The 20,391-nt window shown below is 45.6% G+C and overlaps 1 protein-coding gene across 2 annotated transcripts in view; it reads right to left on the reverse strand.

The window, feature by feature from the left end:
- spi1b (Spi-1 proto-oncogene b) overlaps positions 1-5,013 on the reverse strand; it is a 61,107-nt gene extending 56,094 nt beyond the window's left edge. For both annotated transcript variants that reach the window (XM_068045896.1, XM_068045895.1), the window contains exons 1-2: positions 4,746-5,013; positions 4,549-4,642 (exon numbers count right to left, since the gene is read on the reverse strand). In XM_068045896.1, the coding sequence (XP_067901997.1) occupies positions 4,549-4,642; positions 4,746-4,769 (118 nt within the window). In that variant the 5' untranslated portion in view covers positions 4,770-5,013. The remainder of the gene's footprint in view (positions 1-4,548; positions 4,643-4,745) is intronic.
- Between the last annotated feature and the right edge of the window lie 15,378 nt (positions 5,014-20,391).

Genomic DNA, 20,391 nt, shown 5'->3' on the forward strand with positions numbered 1-20,391 from the left:
GCAGAAGCAGCATGTGATAGACAGAGCTAAGTGATCTCACAACCAATGGTTCAAATTTAAGTTCTGCAGTCCTGCCACATCATGTTGTGAAAGGTGGTGGACAATTAAACAACTAACAGGAGGAGGAGGCTCCACAAATATCCCCATCCTCAATGATGGGTGAGCCCAGCACATCAGTGCGAATGATAAGGCTGAAGCATTTACATCCATCTTCAACCAGAAGTGCCGAGTTGATGATCCATCTCAGCCTCCTCCTGAAGTCCCCAGCATCACAGATGCCAATCTTCAGCCAATTCGATTCACTCCGCGTGATATCAAGAAATGACTGAAGGCACTGGATACTGCAAAAGCTATGGGCCCTGACAACATCCGGCAATAGTACTGAAGACCTGTGCTCCAGAACTTGCTGCGCCCCTAGCCAAGCTGCTCCAGTACAGCAACAACACTGGCATCCACCCAGCAATGTGAGAAATTGCCCAGGTATGTCCTGTACACAAAAGGCAGGACAAATCCAATCCGGACAATGACAGCCCCATCAGTCTAATCTTGACCATCAGCAAAGTGATGGTGGGAGTCATCAACAGTGACATCAAACGACACTTACTCGGCAATAATTTGCTCACCAATGCTCAGATTGGGTTCCGCCAGGGCCACCCAGCTCCTGACCTCATTACAGCCTTGGTTCAAACATGGACAAAAGAACTGAACTCCAGAGGTGGGAGTGACTGCCCTTGACATCAAGGCAACATTTGACCAAGTATTGCATCAAGGAGCCCGAGAAAAACTGGAGTCAATGGGAATCAGGGGGAAAACATTCCACTGGTTGGAGTCATTCCTAGTAGAAAAGAAAATGGTTGTGGTTGTTGGAGGCCAATCATCCCAGTCCTAGGACATCACTACAGGAAACTCATCCCAACCATTTTTCAACCCGACCATCTTCAGCTGATTCATCAATGATCTTCCCTCCATCATAAGGTCGGGAGTGGGGATGTTCGCTGATGATTACAGTGTTCAGCACTATTCGCAACTCCTCAGATACTGAGGCAGTTCATTCCCATATGCAAGACCTGAACAACATCCAGTCTTGGGCTGATAAGTGGCAAGTTACATTCACGCCACACAAGTGCCAGGCAATGACCATCTTCAACAAGAGAGATTCTAACCATCTCCCCTTGACATTCAATGGCATTACCATCACTGAATCCCCCACTATCAACATCCTGGGGGTTATCATTGACCAGAAACTGAACTGGACCAGCTATGTAGATACTATGGCTACAAGAGCAGCTCAGAGGCTGAGAATTCTGCAATGAGTAACTCATCTCCTGACACCCCAAAGCTTGTCCAACATCTACAAGGCAGAAGTCATAGAGCCCTAGGGCTGGATTTTACCAAGCCCACGACGTCAGGCTCCATGGTAGTGGCCGAGAGGCTGGATGATCGTTCCAGCAGAGGGAGAGCCTAGCCAGATCCTCCGGCGGCAGCGAGGCTCTGTGTCAGCCCCCCACTCCCACGTCCCACCGCCGCTGGGCAACGGGACCTCAATTTCAATATTTAAATCAATGATATGAATAAATTTAAATGCACTTACTCTCCCCATCTGGGGAAAGCCAGCGTGAAAGCCTCCTGGTGGGAAGGGAGGAGGAGTTAATATTTCCAGTGTGGGGGGAGTGGGGGGGGGGGGGGGTGGAGGGACACATAAACGTGATGAGTTTAAGAGATGGTGGGAAGGGGTGAATTTTAAACTTTGCGCAGTTTTGGGGTTGGAGGGAGGTCAGATTTAAAAGCTACATTTTTTTTTGGGAGGGGGAGGCCAAATAGTCAATGAAATTGCTATTGGGGGGTGGGAAAGGGGCGTTAGAATTTTATTTGATAAATTTTGGGGGGGGTGTAGCTTTCACAAGTTAAATTTGCTGGGAGGGCTGGCTGACCTTTAAAAATGGTGACAACACCTACGCACAGGCAGCTGACACCATTGCTGGGGAAGGACTGCCTGCCCCCTCCCCACGTGATTGGGGGGGGGGGGGGGGTGGTCCCGCCCCGGTGATTTAAATGAGCCACCACACGGGAGATTGCAGCAGTTCTAAGGCATGTCACTGCCATTTCTTGAGCTGTGCCGGGCTCTTAAAATCCAGCTCATAGAGTCATTGAGTCATTTGAGACATTTGAGACACAGAAGGAGGTCATTCGTCCCATCAAGTCCATGCCAGCTCTCCACAAGAACTATTCAGTCAGTCCCACTCCCCTGCTCGAACCCCATAGATCTGCAAGTCTATTTCCTTTTGAAGTAATTGATTGAAGTCAGGAATGTGATGGAATACTCTCCACTTGCCTGGAAGGGTGCAGCTCCAACAACACTCAAGAAGCTCGACACCATCCAGGACAAAGCAGCCCACTTGATTGGCACCCCATCCACAAACATTCACTCCCTCCACCACCGACGCACAGTGGCAGCAGTGTGTACCATCGACAAGATGTACTGCAGTAACGCACCAAGGCTGCTCAGACAGCACCTTCCAAACCCGCGACCTCTACCAACTAGAAGGACAAGGGCAGCAAATACATGGGAACATCACCACCTGCAAGTTCCCCTCCAAGTCACACACCATCCTGACTTGGAACAATATCGCCGTTCCTTCACTGTCGCTGGGTCAAAATCCTGGAACTCCCTTCCTAACAGCACTGTGGGTGTACCTACCTCACATGGACTGCAGTGGTTCAAGAAGGTAGCTCACCACCACCTTCTCAAGGACAATTAGGGATGTGAAACAAATGCTGGCCCAGCCAGCGATGCCCACAATCCACGAAAGAATTTTAAAAAACACATCAACCAATGTATGCACAGCAAGAGCCCAGCAACAGCAATGTTATTACGCCCTGATAATCTGTTTTCAGTGGTTTATTTGGTCGAGGGATAAATATTCCCTGTAATACTGCGTGAGCACCCCTGCTCTGCATTCAATGGTGCAGTGGCACTTTCTATCCACCTACGAGAGTAGATGAGATCTCAGTTCAGATTAAGTTTGTATCCTTGATTCAATGGGATATTTTTGAGAGGACTTGAATTCTCAGACTCCTGTCAGATAGTAAGATGATTTTTTTTTTCCTCTGGAGATCAAAACCTAAATTGCCCCATCCAGCCGACCATACGATACCGTGCCTGCTGCTCGCACATCTTGGACAGTTGCAGGCTGCATACTTGCATTTCTCACCACCAGCTCTGACTTGCAAAATTTACCAGCAGATGTCAAAAGGAAACAAAACTCTGGACAACCACAAAGCTGTTGCTGACCCCATATCTGCCTGAGAGGTGGAAGTGATTAATATCCTGAACGCCTGACTATTCAGAAGGGCCTTTTTGATCTTTAAATGTTCCTGCCGGGGCTTCAGACAGGAATCTAACAAGAATCTAATTCTGAATTAACAAGTGCCCTGTTGTGTGAGGTGATACAGAAGTGCAAAGTATTTGCTCCACAACATTGATGTGAATGAATTTGCAAAAATTCAAGTCTCGACTTTTGTTTTTGGAGCAGTTTATATAAATTATAGAACGATAGAGCACAGATCAGCCCATTCTGCCTGACCAGCTCTCTGAAAGAACTATTCAATCAGTCCCACTCCTCTGCTCTTTCCCCATTGCTTTGCAAATGTTTCACTTTCAGGTATTTAGCCAATTCCCTTTTGAAAGTTACTTCCACCATTTTTTCAGGCAGTATGTTTCAGAGCTGGTACGAGTCAAGCATTGTACTGCCAGTTTGCTGCTTTGTCTGCTTCCATGTAATTATCTTGTGTGTAAATAAATTGCACTGGCAATTTCAGCCTGTAATGCTCTGCCAGTGTAGTTTTCACTGCCTGTTGGAGTGGATAAAGCAATATGATTGGCAATCCATGTAGTGTCCATTATGTAACTATGTGCCAAAGGATAATTATTAGTTCTGATGAAGGGTCACTGACCTGAAACGTTAACTTTGTTTCTCTCGCCACAGAAGCTGCCAGACCTGCTGAGTATTTCCAGCACTTTCTGTTTTTATTTCAGATTTCCAGCATCTGCAGTAGTTTGCTCTTGGATAATTATTAGTAACTAGAAGGCGACATGTTTTAGTGCATAGCAGACGTGTGGGTCGGCTCCTTTTTCGTTCTGAACATGAATGAAAGTATTCCTTTGTGTATGTTGGTCCTGCCCTGTGTGGTGGTCTTACTCTACACGGTGGTCATGCTTTAGAAGATGCTCTGTCTGGTCAAACCTCAAACCGCTTCCTTTTACTTTGCGATAACTCGCACTTTGCTCTGTGAATCACTAAACAGGGAACCTGAGCCCTGGCGAGGAGCACTATTCGGGAATCACACCAAGACTAGGGAATAACCAAAGGTCCAATTTGGAAAACGATCGAATCAGAAGCTAATGTCAATACCTAGGAATCTCTCCGATGTCCTAAAGCGGCTTGTCCTGTGGCCCCACACTGAGTGAAAGAGCCAACCCTGCCCCGGGATATCTACAGGCGCTGTCGCCAGACAGGAGATACCCAGAGGAGTTGAAATATAACTCACCGCCATAGCTCTCTCCATCGCTGCTCAGGTAGGTGTAATACTCATGGGGCTGCCTGCACACATCACCATCGTAAGTGACAATATCCTCAGGGTACTGCAATTCAAAGAGACACACTCACAACCAGCAACCGGTGACCAGCTCAACATATCCCGAGAGAATCACAGGTGGTAGCCAATGAAAGACAGGCTCTACTTACAGGAGCAATGAGATAACCCTCCATAACGGTGGCGGACTGGAGAAGGGGAGAAATTCCTCTGGCGAGAAAGCGGTTCGTACTTCAGACAGACAGAGACATACTCGATTGCCCCAAAGCTTGTCCAGCAGCAGGGAGTGGGCCCACACCTTCTCCACTTGCTTTCCCACTGGAGACTTGGCTGAGGGATCTCCTGTCCGGAGGAGTTAGCTTTGCTTTGCAAACTTCTGGGCGCGCCTGTCACTTGGCCAGCCTTAAAGTGCTGGTTAGCAGTCCCCGGAGAAACAGGAACCTCATGGTCATGGCTTCTGTCATCAGACTCCACCTCTGAGTGTACTCCACAACACTACTACTCATCTAATGCTCAGACAGAAGCAGCCCTTAGCGCCTAAGCTTAGTGGAGAGGGAGCTCTGCGCAAGGAGCTGCTCCAGGTAAGCTGGTCAGGGATGAGAAAGACTGGCCTGGGCTTGGGGGGAGCATGGTTCAGGGTCCTCCTCACCAACACCTCTCAACAAGGTTGGCAGCACAGATAAACTTCCCCTGGTCTTTCCCCTGGGCCAGCAGCAGGAGAGAAAGGAGTCCTTTTGGGCGGATGATGAAAGTCCAGAGTGTCCCTTCATGGATGATAGTTCTAGGGACTTTACCCCACATCAAGGGAGAATTGCTTTCAGAAATGACCCATGGCCACCTGTTCTCCCATTGCCTAACAAAGGGGGCGCCAGAGTGCCAGAGAAAGGATAGGAGAATAAAGCTATCCCAGAATTATAGAATGGTGACGCAAGGAGGCCATTCGGCCCCTCGAGTCCGTGCCAGCTCTCTGCAAGAATAACCCACCTAGTCCCACTCCACTGCCCTTACCCCGCAACCCTGCAATTTCTTTCTCTTCACATAATTATCCAATTCTCTTCTGAAATCCACGATTGAATCTGCCTCCACCACACTCTCAGGCAGTGCATTCCAGATCCGAACCGCTCACCGTGTAAAAAAAGATTTTCCTCATGTCCCCAGTGATTCTTTTGCCAATCACCTTAAATCGGTGTCCTCTAGTTCTGGATCCTTCCACAAATGGAGCAGTTTTTCCCTATCTATTCTGCCCACATCCCTCATGATTTTGAACACTTCCATAAATTCTCCTCTCAACCTTCTCCTCTGCAAGGAAAACAACTCCAGCTTCTCCAATCTATCCACGTAACTGAAGTTCCTCATCCCTGGAACCATTCTCGTGAACCTTTTCTGCACTCTCTCTAATGCCTCCACATCCTTCCCAAAGCAGAATTAGACACAATACTCTGGTTGAGGCCAAACCAGTTTTTTAAAAAATAAAGGTTCATTATAACATCCTTGCTTTTGTACTCTGTGCCTCTATTTATAATACCCACGATCCCATATGTCTTTTTAACCACTTTCTCAACCTTACCCCAGTTGGGTTGCTAGTACCAAACTGAAAGAAAGGAAAAAAAAATTTTTTATAGCACCTTTGATAACCTTAGGATGCATCATAGCACTCAACAGCCACTTTTTAAAGTGCAGTTTTTGATGGCTTGTAGGAATTTATGCACAGCAAGATCCCATCAGCAACACGATAAGGTTGTTTTTTTTATTGATGTTAGTTGAGGGATAAATATTGGTCAAGACATTGGGGAGAACTCCCCTGCTCTTCTTCTAAGAGTGCCATAGGATTGTTTACACCCAGCTGAGAGGGTAGACGGGGCCTGGGTTCCGTGCCTCATCCGAAATGTGGCACCTACAACAGAACTCTGTTATGAAAAGCATCCCTTTTAACCTTTCCTTCTGTTAATAAGTTCCAGTTGTTAATGTACTCCTGTTATTACAATCTTCCAGTGATTCTGAACCTCCATTTCTACAAAATATTATTATAAACCTCATGTTACTTCCCATTTCACTCTCTAGTTTTATACACTTCCTTTCATTGCAAGCAGCTTATTCTTACATTCTTCTCTTACTAAACATCTCTGAAAAGAAGCAAAAAAGGAAGACTTGCATTTATATAGCGCATTTCATGTCCACCGGGGAGACGTCTCAAAGCGCTTTACAACCAATGAAGTACTTTTGAAGTGTATTCACTGTTGTAATGCAGAAAACATGGCACCCAGTATGCACACAGCAAGATCCCACAAACAGCAATGTGACAATGACCAGATCATGTTGCTGGAAGGATAAATATTGACCAGGGCACTGGGAATAACTCTCCTGTTCTTATTCGAAATAATGCTGTCATGCTCAGCCCCCACCTGCCAAGAATGAGGCACATTAATTTTGTCATGAACATTGATTTTAAACTGTTACTGGAGTGAAGAAAGGACTTGTTAAACAGATCAGCCGTGGCTGGAAAAGACATTTGCATATTAACAGACGGTGATTGGAAGGACAAAGGACCATTCCCTGACGCATTCAACCTACAATGGACATTGATCACCAGGTATTGTGTGTAAGAGGAGCATTCCAGAGACTGTTAAGGTGATACAATCCAAGACATGGTCAGACCAGTTAGTCACATGATTAACCTACTTGGCAACCTGTTTTTTTCTGAATTGTACGAACAGTTTGAACTCAGAAAGTTTGATTGCTCGTGAACTGAGAAGATCGCTCCTGTCTGCTCCCATCTCTTTCTCACAAGCCTTTGAATCCACTGAAGGCACATGAACCCCAAGAGAGAAAAATCTCCGACAGCGAACAAGGTTTAAGAAGAATACTGAACCCCAATGAAAAGCCAGATCTACCTACAATCAAAGACACTGCAGTGAGCTCAAAGAACCGTGATAAAATCCCTTCAGATATTGCCTCAAACTTTTCCACTTTATTTTTCTTCTGCTCTTTTCTGTCTCTATTTGCATGGGTGCATCGCATATGCATGCTAGCGTGGGCGTGTCGTATATCCGTCGGCATCAACTGAATTAGAGTTTAAGTTTAATAAATTTCAACTTTTCCTCTTTAAACCTAAGAAAACCTGTTTGTGCTGGTTTCTTTGCCTTATAACTGGAAAATGGTGTGTTTAAAATTAAACCCTGTTACAGTAAGACCAGGTGAAGGCTGAAAGGGAACCCTAGACCACTTTCTCACCTGGTCGTAACAAATGCCATGGGATCTTTTACATCCACCCGAGCAGGCAGATGGGGCCTCGGTTTAATGTCTCTTCTGAAAGAGGGCACCTCTGACAGTGCAGCACTCCCTCAATACTGCACTGGAGTGTCAGCCTTGATTTATTTTGCTCTAGACTTGGAGTGGGGCTTGAACCAGGAACCTTGTGAAAGCACAATCCAGATATTAAAATCCTTCTGTTAATGTACCCCTGTTAGCATTCTCCACCTAATACATTTTTATGGTGTCAAGCAAATCCACCCGCCCCCCCACCCCCCTCACCTGCCAAGACTGAGGCACACATGATTTTGTCACATGAACATTAAAACTTAAAATTGCAAGCACCCAACTGGAAAGACATTTGAATAGTAACCGACAGTGTTGGAAAATGGGGACCCAGTCTTTGCTTCCCCAATACACAGAAGAAGTAGTCAGACTAGTTTTGGTCACATGACTGACTGACTGTTGGAAGTTTTGAATTTGAACTTCCAACAGAGGATTTTGAACTCAGAAAGCCATGTGCTCCTGGAACTGAAGCAGAACCTCTCCAGTCCTGCCTGTCTCCATCTCTTTCCCACGGAACTGAATCTTGTGAAAACACGTGAACCTCAAAGAGAGAAAATTCTCCTACGTGAACAAAGTTTAAGAAGAACACTGGGTCCTGACGAACAGCAAGACTACCTACAATCAAGTGAGCTCGAAGCTCAGTAAACAAGAAACTCTTCTGATATTGCCTCAAACCCCTCTCTACCATATTTTCCTCTTCTCTTTTCTGTCCCTATCTGTATATCACATCTGCATGCTAGCATGGGCACGTCGTATATCCGTAGGCATGAACCATATTAGAGTTTAAGTTTAAGTTTTAATAAACTTCACTTTTCTCCTTTAACCCTGAGAAAACCTGGTGTGTTGGTTTCTTTGCCTTATAATTGGAAAGCTGTGAACAAGGATTCACAAAAAGTGGGGGAGCTCAAAACACAGTTTGTTTAAAAATAAAATCCTGTTACAATAAGACCATGTAAAGACAGCAAAAGACACCTAGACACATTTCTTACCTAGTCGTAATTGAAATTTGGGTGCTAAGATCCAGAATTTTACCCACAGACAAACGAGTAAAATTGGAAGTGGGAAGCCAAATTATTCCCAATCAAAAAAGAGCAAGATTAATACAAGTTTTCTTGTGGTTGTGTGTGCTTGAATACTAACATGTTTGCAACTGAAGCTAGTAGCTCCCCAAGCCAGGGTGAAGTAACTTGGAATAAGTTAAAAGCACTGACTATGGTGGAGTTGAGGAAAATGGCTGAGCAGTGTGGGATCACTGTACATGGCAAGGATAGGAAGTCTAAACTCCTAAGGCTGGTGGCCAACCATTTTTCCCTTGAATCTGAAGAAGCAGAGGCAGTGTTAGATGTAGACCCAGACAGGGTACTGCTAGCAAAGATACAATTGAAACAAAGGAAACTTGAATTAGAAGAGACGGAGAAAGAAAGAGAGAGGCAGGGGAGGGAGAAAGAGAAAGCCTTCCAAAGGAACGTGAAGAGAATGAAAGGCAGGAGACAGAGAAAGAAGATTCTGGAAAGAATCCAAAGAGAGAGAGCTGAAGCAGCTTGAGTTAGCTAGGGGGTGACAGAGTAACCCTAGTGAAAGCATGGCCAATATGGAGGAGCATAATTCAGGGCTGGGTATAAGATTTCTGAAACTCAATTAATTCCAAAATTCAATGAGGAAGATGTGGAAGCATTTTTCGTGCCCTTTGAGAATCTGGCAAGGCAACTAAAACGGCCAGCTGAAACCTGGTCTCTCTTATTGCAAAGCAAGCTAATTGGAAAGCCCATGAGGTTTATTCCTTGTTGCCAGATGTGAGTTCATCAAATTATGAACTGACCCAAAATGCTATCCGCGGGGCATATGAATTTGTACCCGAAGCCTATCGCCAAAAGTTTAGAGCCCTCAAAAAGCAAGCTAATCAAACTTATCTGGAGTTTGAAAGAAATAAGCAGCTGGCTTTTGACCAGTGGCTGAGGGCTTTAAACTGTAGCTCAGCTATGAGACTCTCAGAGAAGTAATCCTGTTAGAGGAATTTAAACTCTCTCCCACTCTCAATAAAAACCCACGTGGAGGAGCAGCGGGTTCAGGAAGCCCGGCAAGCGGCCATTCTGGCCAATGAGTTTGCTTTAATTTATTAGTCGGTTTCCCGGGGAGAACCTGTCCTCATCATCCCCACAAATCCAAAAAGGACAAAGGGTAGGAAGGTGATCTCCGCCCAGGCGGTCCTGGAAGAGAAAGGAAAGCAGGAGACACAGGAGGCCCTCCTCCAGCCAAGAAGGAAGGTGCTGTGAGCAAGAGTGAGACCCAGAGACCTGTCTGCTTCCATTGTAATAAGGCAGGGCATTTAAAAACTGACTTCTGGAAACTAAAAGGAAAAGTGGTAGGATTGATCACAACTGCTCAGTGGAGACAAGGGCCTGATGGAAAACACAGAACAAGCTGTGGCTTTAACTGCAGCAAGAGTGCAACCTAGGAAGCTTACTACGGCCAGTGCAGCTAAAGTTAATAGGATTCCTAAAGGCTATCAGGGTTTTGTATTTGAAGGGAAAGTAACCCCATATTGCTCGAGTGGGGCAAGCAAGCCCATAGTAATTCTCAGGGACACAGGGGCCACTAGATCCCTCTTACTGGGAAAAGGCCTGACCTTTCCCCCAGAGAGTGCAATGAACACCAAAATGGTGGTGAATGGTATTGGAGGGATGTGTATGCCTGTACCTGTACACTGGGTGGACCTGGAGTGCAACGTAGTTTCGGGACCGGTGACTGTAGGAATTGTCCCTTGTTTGCCTGTGGACTGGGTCAGCCTGCTCCTAGGTAATGATCTGGTGGGGGTGAAGGTGGTAGCCTCCCCCAGTAGTGAAAGAAAGACCACAGGTGATTAGAGAGACAGGGCGGTGGCCGGAGACAGGGAAATCTGCACCCCTAAGTCCTGTACCAGTGTTAGGAGGAACTTCCAGCAGAGGGCTGGTGAACTGTAAGGGTCCCCCGCCGAGAACAAAAGGGGACAGGCAGGCACGTGGCCTGACGAAGAAGACAATTTAAAGGAAGTCCGGAAAGAATCCTGGATGAAAACCCCGAATGGTTAACAATGGATACTATAAAATTCAATTATACTTCAATTAATACTTTGCTATTATTACACGTATTGATACGTCCAGGTGAGAAAGATGTCTACAGGTCCTTTTTAGCCTTCACCTGGTCTTATTGTAACAGTGTTTAATTTTTTAACACACTGTGTTTTGAGCTCCTCCTTGGTGAATCCTTGTTCACTGCTTTCCAATTATAAGGCAAAGAAATGAGGACAAACAGGCTTCCTTAGGTTTAAAGAGGAAAAGTGAAATTTATTGAAACATAAACTCTAATTCGGTTTACGCCTATGGATACACGCTGCACCCCACACTAGCATGCATAGGTAATACACACATGCAAATAAAGACAGAAAAGAGCAGAAGAAAAAATAAAGTAGAGTGGTTTGGGGCAATATCAGAAGAGTTTCTTGTTACTGTGCTTCGAGCTCACTGTTGTCCTTTTGTAGGTAGTCTTGCTTTTCGTTGGGGCCTAGCATTCTTCTTAAACCTTGTTCACTGTCGGAGTCTTTTCTCTCTTGGGGTTCATGTGACTTCAATGGGTCTTCTGTTCTATGAGAAAGAGATGGGAGCAGACAGGAGAGAGATGTTCTCAGTCCAGGAGCAAAGTCATGTGACTAAACTGGTCTGACGACGTCTGTTTGTGTATTCGGCCATCTTAGCAGTTAACTTAGAATGCCAGCCTCTCCACCTTCAACGTCTGGTAATCAAAAGTCCATTGTGGATTAAATTTGAGCATGGAGTGGCCCCTTTGTCCTTTCCAAGTACTGTCTGTTATTATGCAAAAATGTCTTTCCAGTCAAGGGTCTGGTGGTTTTTCTTAAGAACAATTTCTTTCTTTACTCCAATAACAGTTTAAAAAAAACTAATGTTCATGTGGTGAAAGTAATGTGTCTCATTCTAGGCAGTTGGAGGCCTGCATGATACCTCCACACCCAGGGGAATGAAATGCGATTTGAAAAAAAATGGCCCATTTCATTATATGGTTTGAGAGAAATATAAGATACAGAAAGAAAAACCATGCATTTCTCTCATTCATTTCCATTCATTCATCAATCTTAAAGCTGATTAGAATTGTCTTTTCTGGGTGCCAGTGCAGCTTTAATTTCCCCTTTTTTGGCACCCCAGTAGTCATGTGGTTCTTTGGGAAAGCTTTTCTTCAGTTTGCCCATTGCCATGACTATCGAGGGCTTTGTTCCTGTTGAGATAATGTTTTCTTTTTCAGGAGAGTTAGTAGTCAGTAGGTCTATCCTGAATTCTCTGAGTCATGCAAAGACTTTTGAATTCAAGGGATGGGTGGTTCCCTTTTCCTCTGACTGTGGGGGTGAGGATTCTTTGTTAATCTCCCTTTGTTCTCTGGGACACTCCTACCAGCAGGTATTTGTGCAGACTTGACTGCACTCTCCTGTGGCACTTTGCCAAGGCGAGGCATCACCCTCACGGTTTCTGTGCCCCTTAGAGGTCTCTATTTTCTCTGCAGGTTCCTGTAAAAGTTGTTAGCACCTCTGGTGGGGTGCTTCTAGAGTTTGCATTTACATAGGAGGATGTGACCTTTCACATTTTACGGGGTTGGCTGACTGGACAGTAAGGGTTTTCATCCGGGATTCCTCCAGGACTTCCTTTAATTTGCCCTCTTGGTCACTTTTTCCCCTTCTCTTTCCAAACTTTTGCCAGTCGTGTGCCTGCCTGTTCCCTTTTTTTATTGGCGGGGGTCCCTTATAGTTCACCAGCCCTCTGCTGGAGGGTCCTCCTAACATCGGCGGGGTGCAGGTTTCACTGTAGGTTGGGGTTTCTTCTCAACCTGGCACATGTGGCAACTCCATCACATCTTCGTGGAGTTTTGACCAGTCAAACTGCTGTCTTATGCAGGCTATGGTCTTTAATGTACTGGCATGTACAGTCACTGTACTCTTGTGGGCCCTTCTTAATATTTCTCCCCAGTACCTCTGCGGCACCACTAACTGAACAGCTGTCCACTCCTGACCCTCAGGTCTGCGAGGAGAACTCCATTTCCTCATCAGTACCTCATTCTTTAAATAGTAGCAATCAGGGACTCCCTCTGCTTCAATTTCAGACTGGGCAGCCTGTGCTAACTCTTACAATACTGGGTCGGCTCACTGAGCCTCAGCTAGGGAAAATCCATTTAATTCATTCCCTGGGTCGCCTAACTTTTCAAAGAATGTCTCAGATGGTCAGACCTCATGGTCATCTGCCTGCAGTGTCAATGCAGTCTCCACTGGGGGAGCTGGTTTGATCATGGCCCGATCCACTACATATTCAGGGAAACTGCAGGAGACCGTCTCCTGCCACAGCCCTGTCTCTCTGACCTCCTGCGGTCTTTCTTTCACTACTGGGGGGGCTACCACCTTCACCCCCGCCAGATCATTACCGAGGAGCAGGCCAACCCAGTCCACCGGCAAACTAGGGACAATCCCTACAGTCACCGGTTCCGAAACTAGGTCGCACTCCAGGTGCACCCCGGTGTACAGGTACAGGCATACACTGCCCTCCAATACCATTCACAGCCATTCTGGTGTTCATTGCCCGCTGGGGGAAAGGTCAGGCCTTTTCCCAGTAAGAGGGATCCAGTGGCCCCTGTATCCCTGAGAATCACTATGGACTTGCTTGCCCCACTTGAGGGGTATGGGGTTACTTTCCCTTCAAACACCAAACCCTGATAGCCTTCAGGAATCCTATTCACTTTAGCTGCACTGGCCATAGTAAGCTTCCTGGATTGCAATCTTACTGCAATTAAAGCCACAGCTTGTCCTGCTGTGCTTTGCATCAGGTCTGTGTCGTCACCGAGTGGGTGTGCCCTGATCAACCCTACCGCTTTCCCCTTTAGTTTCCAACAGTCAGTTTTTAAATGCCCTGCCTTATTACAATGGAAGCACACAAGCTTCCGCATCCCACTCTTGCTCACAGCACCTTCCGTTTTGGTTGGAGGAGGGCCCCCTGTGTTTCCTGCTTTCCTTTCTCTCCCAGGACTGCCTGGGCAGAGATCACCTTCCCCCCTTTTGTCCTTTTTGGATTTGTGGGGGTGATAAAGAAAGGTTCTCCCTTGGGAAACCTACATATAAATTAAAGCAAACTCATTGGCCAGAATGGCCGCTGGCCGGGCTCTCTGGACCCACTGCTCCTCTACATGGGTCTTTATTGAGAGTGGGAGAGAGTGTTTAAATTCTTCTAACAGAATTACTTCTCTGAGAGTCCATCGCTGAGCTGTATTTTAAGAGTCCTCAGACACTGGTCAAACACCAGATGCTTACTTCTTTCAAACTCCAGATAAGTTTGACTAGTTTGCTTTTTGAGGGTTCTAAGCTTTTGGCGATAGGCTTCAGGTACTAATTCATATGCCCAGAGGATAACATTTTGGGTCAGTTCATAATTTGATGAACTCTCATCTGGCAACAAGGAATAAACCTCATGAGCTTTTCCAGTTAGCTTGCTTTGTATTAAGAGAGACCAGATCTCAGTTGTCCATTTTAGCTGCCTTGCCAATTTCTCAAAAGACACAAAAGATACTTCCACATCTTCCTCATTGAATGGAATTAATTGAGTGAGTTTTAGCAATTTTGTACCCAGCCTTGAATTATGCTCCTCCATATTGGCCATGTTTTCACTAGGGTTATTCTGTCACCCCCCTAGTTAACTCAAGCCACTTCAACTTTCTGTCTTCGCATTCTTTCTGGAATATTCTTTCTCTTTCTCTCTCTCCTGCCTTTCATTCTCTTCATGTTTGTTTTGGAAGGCTCTCTATTTCTCTCTCCCCTGCCTGTCTCTCTCTTTTTCCTCTAATTCAAGTTTCCTCTGTTCCAATTGTATCTTTGCTAACAATACCCTGTCTGGGTCTACTTGTAACACTGCTTCTACTACTTCAGATTCAAGGGATAAATGGTGGCCATTAGCCTTAAGAGGTCAGACTTCCTAGCCTTGCCACATACAGTGATCCCACACTGCCCAGCCATTTTTCTCAACTCCTCCATAGACAGTGCTTTTAACTAATCCCAATTTACTTCACCCTGGCTTGGAGAGCTACTCGCTTCAGTTGCAGACATGTTAGTATTCAATCACACACAACCACAAGAAAACATGTATTAATCTTGCTCTTTTTTGATTGGGAATAATTTGGCTTCCCACTTCCAATTTCTCTCATTTGGGTAAAATTCTGGACGCCAGCACTCAAATTTCTATTACGACCAGGTAAGAAAGGTGCCTTAGGGTCCCTTTTAGCCTTCACCTGGTCTTAATGTAACAGGGTTTAATTTTTAAACATGCCATGTTTTGAACTTCTCCTTGTTGAATCCTTGTTCACCACTTTCCAATTATAAGGCAAAGAAATGAGCACAAACAGGCCTTCTTAGGTTTAAAGAAAAGTGAAATTTATTAAAACTTAAACTTAAACTCTGATTCAGTTAACGCCTACAGATACACGCTGTGCCCCATGCTAGCATGCATACGTGATACACACATGCAAATAGAGACAGAAAAGAGCTGAAGAAAAGATAAAATAGAGAAGTTTGAGGCAATATCAGAAGAGGTTCTTGTTACTTGCTTCGAGCTCATGTAGTCCTTTTGTAGGTAGTCTTGCTTTTCATTGGGGCCCAGTATTCTTCTTAAACCTTGTTTACTGTAGGTGACTTTTCTCTCTTGGGGTTCATGTGTCTTTAATGGGTCTTTAGTTCCGTGAGAAAGAGATGGGAGCGGACAGGAGAGAGATGTTCTCAGTCCAGGAACAAAGAGCTTTCTGAGTTCAAATTCTCTGTGGCAAGTTCAAATTAAAAAAACTCCAACAGTCAGTTAGTCATGTGACTAAACTGATCTGACCACATCCGTTTGTGTATTTGGTTATCTTAGCAGTTACCCTGGAATGCTAGCCTCTCCACCTTCAACATCTGGTAATCAAAAGTCCATTGTGGATTAAATTTGAGCATGTCAGTTACTATGCAAAAATGTCTTTCCTGTCTAGGGTCTGTTTTTTTTTAAGAAAATGTTCTTTCTTTACTCCAGTAACAGTTTAAAAAAACTAATGTTCATGTGGCAAAACTAATGTGTCTCATTCTTGGCAGGTGGAGGCCTGCATGACAGTATGTGATGACAAACTTTTAATGAAACACTTCCTGTTATTACAAGCTCTAGTTGTTATATTCCACTTGTTATTACAAACCTTCTGTCACTTTACTCCTATAATTATTCTTTGATTACAGTCCTCTCATTATTCCACAATTTCTGCTTTCATATCTCCCTGTTATAATTGTCCAGTTATTAGGCAACAAATATTAGACTTGTGTTATGCCAAACTTGTTATTGTTGAAAGTACCCTGTTATTGCATGGCTCTCATTCGTACACTCCATCAATTAATGCCATCTTACAATTGTTATTAGCCACTGTTTCACAAATATTGTATTTTTATCGTACAAATTCCCATCAACTGATTATAACAAACTTCCTGCTGTTACAGTATCATCCTCTGCTCCTGTTATTAGACAACATTTCACGCAGTATTCCTGTTTTTACACTCCTTTTATTGCAGTTTCACCCTCTCTTCCTGTTATTACACTCTTGTTATTACAGATAGTTTCACACTCTCCTCCTGTTATTGTATACTTTCAGTTATTGCAAACCTTTCACTGTACAGCTCCTCCGTGTATTGAAACGATTCTCTAATTAAAAGCTTTCCATTTTAGCACTCCCCCCCCCCCAGTACCACAAACCTGCTATTATTACCACGTTTTGTTAGATTCAACAGGTTTTGAGAGTATATAAAACTTCACCCTTATTACAATTTTCTCCTGTTATTAATGTACTCCTGTTTTTACAATCATGCTTTGACTATCTTCTGATTATTGCAATCATCAGATTAGTGCAATCCTCTTGTAAGTACTGTCCTCTAGCTAGAATCACCGTATTCATTTAGTCTGCCTTAAATCAGCCTGTCTGCAACAAACCTCCTGTTCATTTTTCCTGTTATTGAAATGGTTTTATTGCAATCCTGTCAGTACCCTCCTTTTGTTAATATGACCAACCTTTTATCACAGGCTTTACTCTTATTGAATTCCCCCCAACTCTTACACACCTCCAATTCTAATCACCTCTGCTTTGCGACATTTGCACATCCTTCCATTCATGCGGAATCTGTTTGTATGACATCTTTTCCTGCTTTTCTAATCTTATTAGTGAGCTCCTGTGGCATTTCTGTCAGTGAAATATCTTATGCCTCTTGTTCCCATCTTCTTGTTATTACAGTTCTCCTGTTCCTAGACTCCTCCCATTGTTGCATCCCTCCTGTTATTGTGTTCCTCTTGTTATTACAGTTCACCTAGTATTGTCTTATTGATGACATCCTCTTGTTGTTACACTTGCATTTTATTACACACTTTACGTTATTACAGACCCATCCACCATGCTGACTGAAGGGGTGGAAGAAGTCAATGAGGTGGGAGAGGGTCTTTGCCCTTAAAAGAAACTAATTCCTGCTGCTGTGATCTGTGCTGGTGAAGTCGCCCAACAACCACACATCACCCAATCCCACACACTGGAACTGAAAGCAAATGCACAGTTTTGGTTTGAATAAGAACTAGTGACAATAACAGGAGAACCCTCTACTCATTCTAACTATTCTCTATGAGTTTCAACATCTGGGGATTCACATGATTCAAATTAGAGAAGGGCAAGAGAGAGAAACCTTCGAGGACAGTCACTGCTATTACTTAACGGTCCTACAGTAAACCCACTGCCACGTCACAATCTGTTCCACAAGGATTTATAGACATTTCAGAGACTTCCATCTCTTTTTCAATCAGACAGATTTTCAGGTAATATAATTTTTATGGGGGAACCAGAAGTTTAGGGCTGCATTTTATGTGCCCGCCGCCTCATGTAGCATAGCCTCTGCGATTTTAAGTGTGGCAGCTCATTTAAATAGTTGGGGTGGGCTGCCCACCAATCACGTGGAGGGGGTACGCTGTTCTTCCCGGCAATGGAGTCAGCTGCCTGCGCACCGCAGCAGAGGAGAGGTACAATACCTGGCACGGCTTCACCAGAACGACCATCGAACAGACCATTGGGCTGCTGAAGATGAGATTCCGCTGCCTGGATCGATCCGGTGGTCCCCTGCAGTATGTCCCAGCGAGGGTCTCACATATCCTGGTGGTCTGCTGTGCTCTGCACAATCTAGCACTGCACAGGGAGGAGGCCTTACATGATGATGAGATGCCTGAGTGTCCCTCCTGCACTGATGAGGAGGACATGGAGGAGGGAAGGGAGCAAGCGGCACTGGATGGTGAGGTCTTTGCACTGGAGGTCAGGCAGATTGAGCGAGGGGTCAAGGAGGCAGGAGACAGTCTCATAATCACCCACTTCCAGCCACCCTGATGTCCACTCACAGAGACTCCAATAAAGACTCACCTAGTGCATGCTGTCTGTCGCCTCCTTTCTATTTGTGTTCCCTGATTTGCGCCCAAATGAATCACATGCTAGTGCCCATGGGAGATCATATATGCTTACAGCATTCCACTGAGGGGGAAGGATGAAATCAACAGCTCACAATTAATGCATAATGGAATAATCACTTTCATACAATGAATGTTTATGGCTGAACCATTAAATGACAGATGTGAACCTCCAAGTGTGTCTAGGTGGTTTTATTTCTATGTTGTGAATGCTTCTACAAGGTGTGACCCCTGCACTATTAGCTGGGCTGGAGGCAGACTGCTGATCATGGTCTGAGATGACTTTGGCAGGCGTCCTCTGGCTGAAAAATATTGAAAAATATGCAAACGACAATCAGCCGTCATTGAAGACTGAAGTCTCAAATCAAAATGATGGGCTGAATTTTATTGACCCCCGACATTGGGGGTCATAGCGGGTGTGGCCCGGAAAATACTTCTGGAAGTGGCCCGCCACTCTCCCCGATGCTGGAAAGGCCCCGCCCCATTTTACTGGTGGTGGCGGGACCTCGGTGCGGCCCCCATGTCACTTGGCGGTGTCACACCAGTTACCATCTGTAAAGCGCTACTTACCTTGCCTGTTATGCATCTTGCCACCTGTCACTCCACACTTCCGCATTTTTCACTGAACGGGCGGCTGTCACGTGCCCTCCCGTTCACGAATGACAGAAGCCAATGGGTGATTAGAAGTAGGAGTACTTGCTCACAGTGCAGGTAAGTCTGATACTTGATGGGAGGTACTGTGTACCCTCCCTCTGTAAACAGTGGCCGCGCTGTGCCATTGTTTGCCTGTGTGTAGTGAAGGAGAAATGGGCACTCCAGTCACCCTGTGTGTGGGGAGGGTGTCAGTGACGCTAGGCGTGTAAAGGTTATCTGGCTGGTGGGCCAATTGATGCAGCTGTTACAATCTGAATGTGGTCATGCTGTGCCACTCTTAGTGGGAGCTAAGATGGGCAATGCCATGCCACACCACAAAGTTAATGCATGAAAGCACCTGATGTACCAGTCAACATCAATACCCGCCCTGTTAGGAACTATGAAGAAGTGAAGGAACCGAGTTTAGTTGTAACTTGGAGATGGGGATCGGATATTATTTGATCTGCTTCTTGTGAAGATCCATATGCGCTGCAGGCAAAACTATCAGGCAGGCGCAGCCCACGCACAGGCCCCCAAGGAGAGCTCACCACTACAGAACGCTGCACATCTACAGGTCCCACATGACATAACTGCAGATGTCGGAGCACCAGTGTCAGAGGGGACTGCGGATGTCGAGAGAGGCGGTGACACATTTCTGTGCCCTGCTGAAGGATGACCTGCAGCCCATGGGGACATTCTATCCCTGTGGCCCTCAAAGTGACAGCGGCTCTAAACCTTTACGCCTCAGCATGATTTCAGGGGCCCACCAGAGACCTTTGTAGGGCCACACAGTCAGCAGTGCACTGCTGCATCAGGGAGGTCACTGTTGCCCTGTACCTGAGGGCCGGTGACTATATCTGCTTCACAACAGACCCTGAAAGCCAGGCCCACAGGGCCATCGGTTTTGGCTCCATCGCAGGACTCCCACAGGTGCAAGGAGTCATAGCCTGCACCCATGTGGCCATCAAGGCTCCTGCAGGGTGACCAGCTGCATAAGTAAACCATAAGGGATTCCACTCAATCAATGCGTGGCTAGTATGTGATCACCGTAACTGCTTTATGCAAATCTGTGCCCACTCTCCAGGCAGCTGCCATGAGGTCTTCATCCTGTGCCAGTCCCAGCTGCCCTTGCTGTTCAATGAACTGGCTCAGTTGGAGGGGTGGCTTCTTGGAGGCAAGGGGTACCCCTTGCAGGCATGGCGCCTGACACCAGTGAGACACCCCAGCACTGCTGCAGAGGAGAGACACAACACCAATCAGGGAGCTACAAAAGCTACCATTGAGCAGGCGATTGGCATGCTGAAAATGCGCTTCCACTGCCTGGGTAGAT

Source organism: Heterodontus francisci, chromosome 14 (assembly GCF_036365525.1).
Source record: "Heterodontus francisci isolate sHetFra1 chromosome 14, sHetFra1.hap1, whole genome shotgun sequence".
Taxonomy (NCBI): Eukaryota; Metazoa; Chordata; class Chondrichthyes; order Heterodontiformes; family Heterodontidae; genus Heterodontus; species Heterodontus francisci.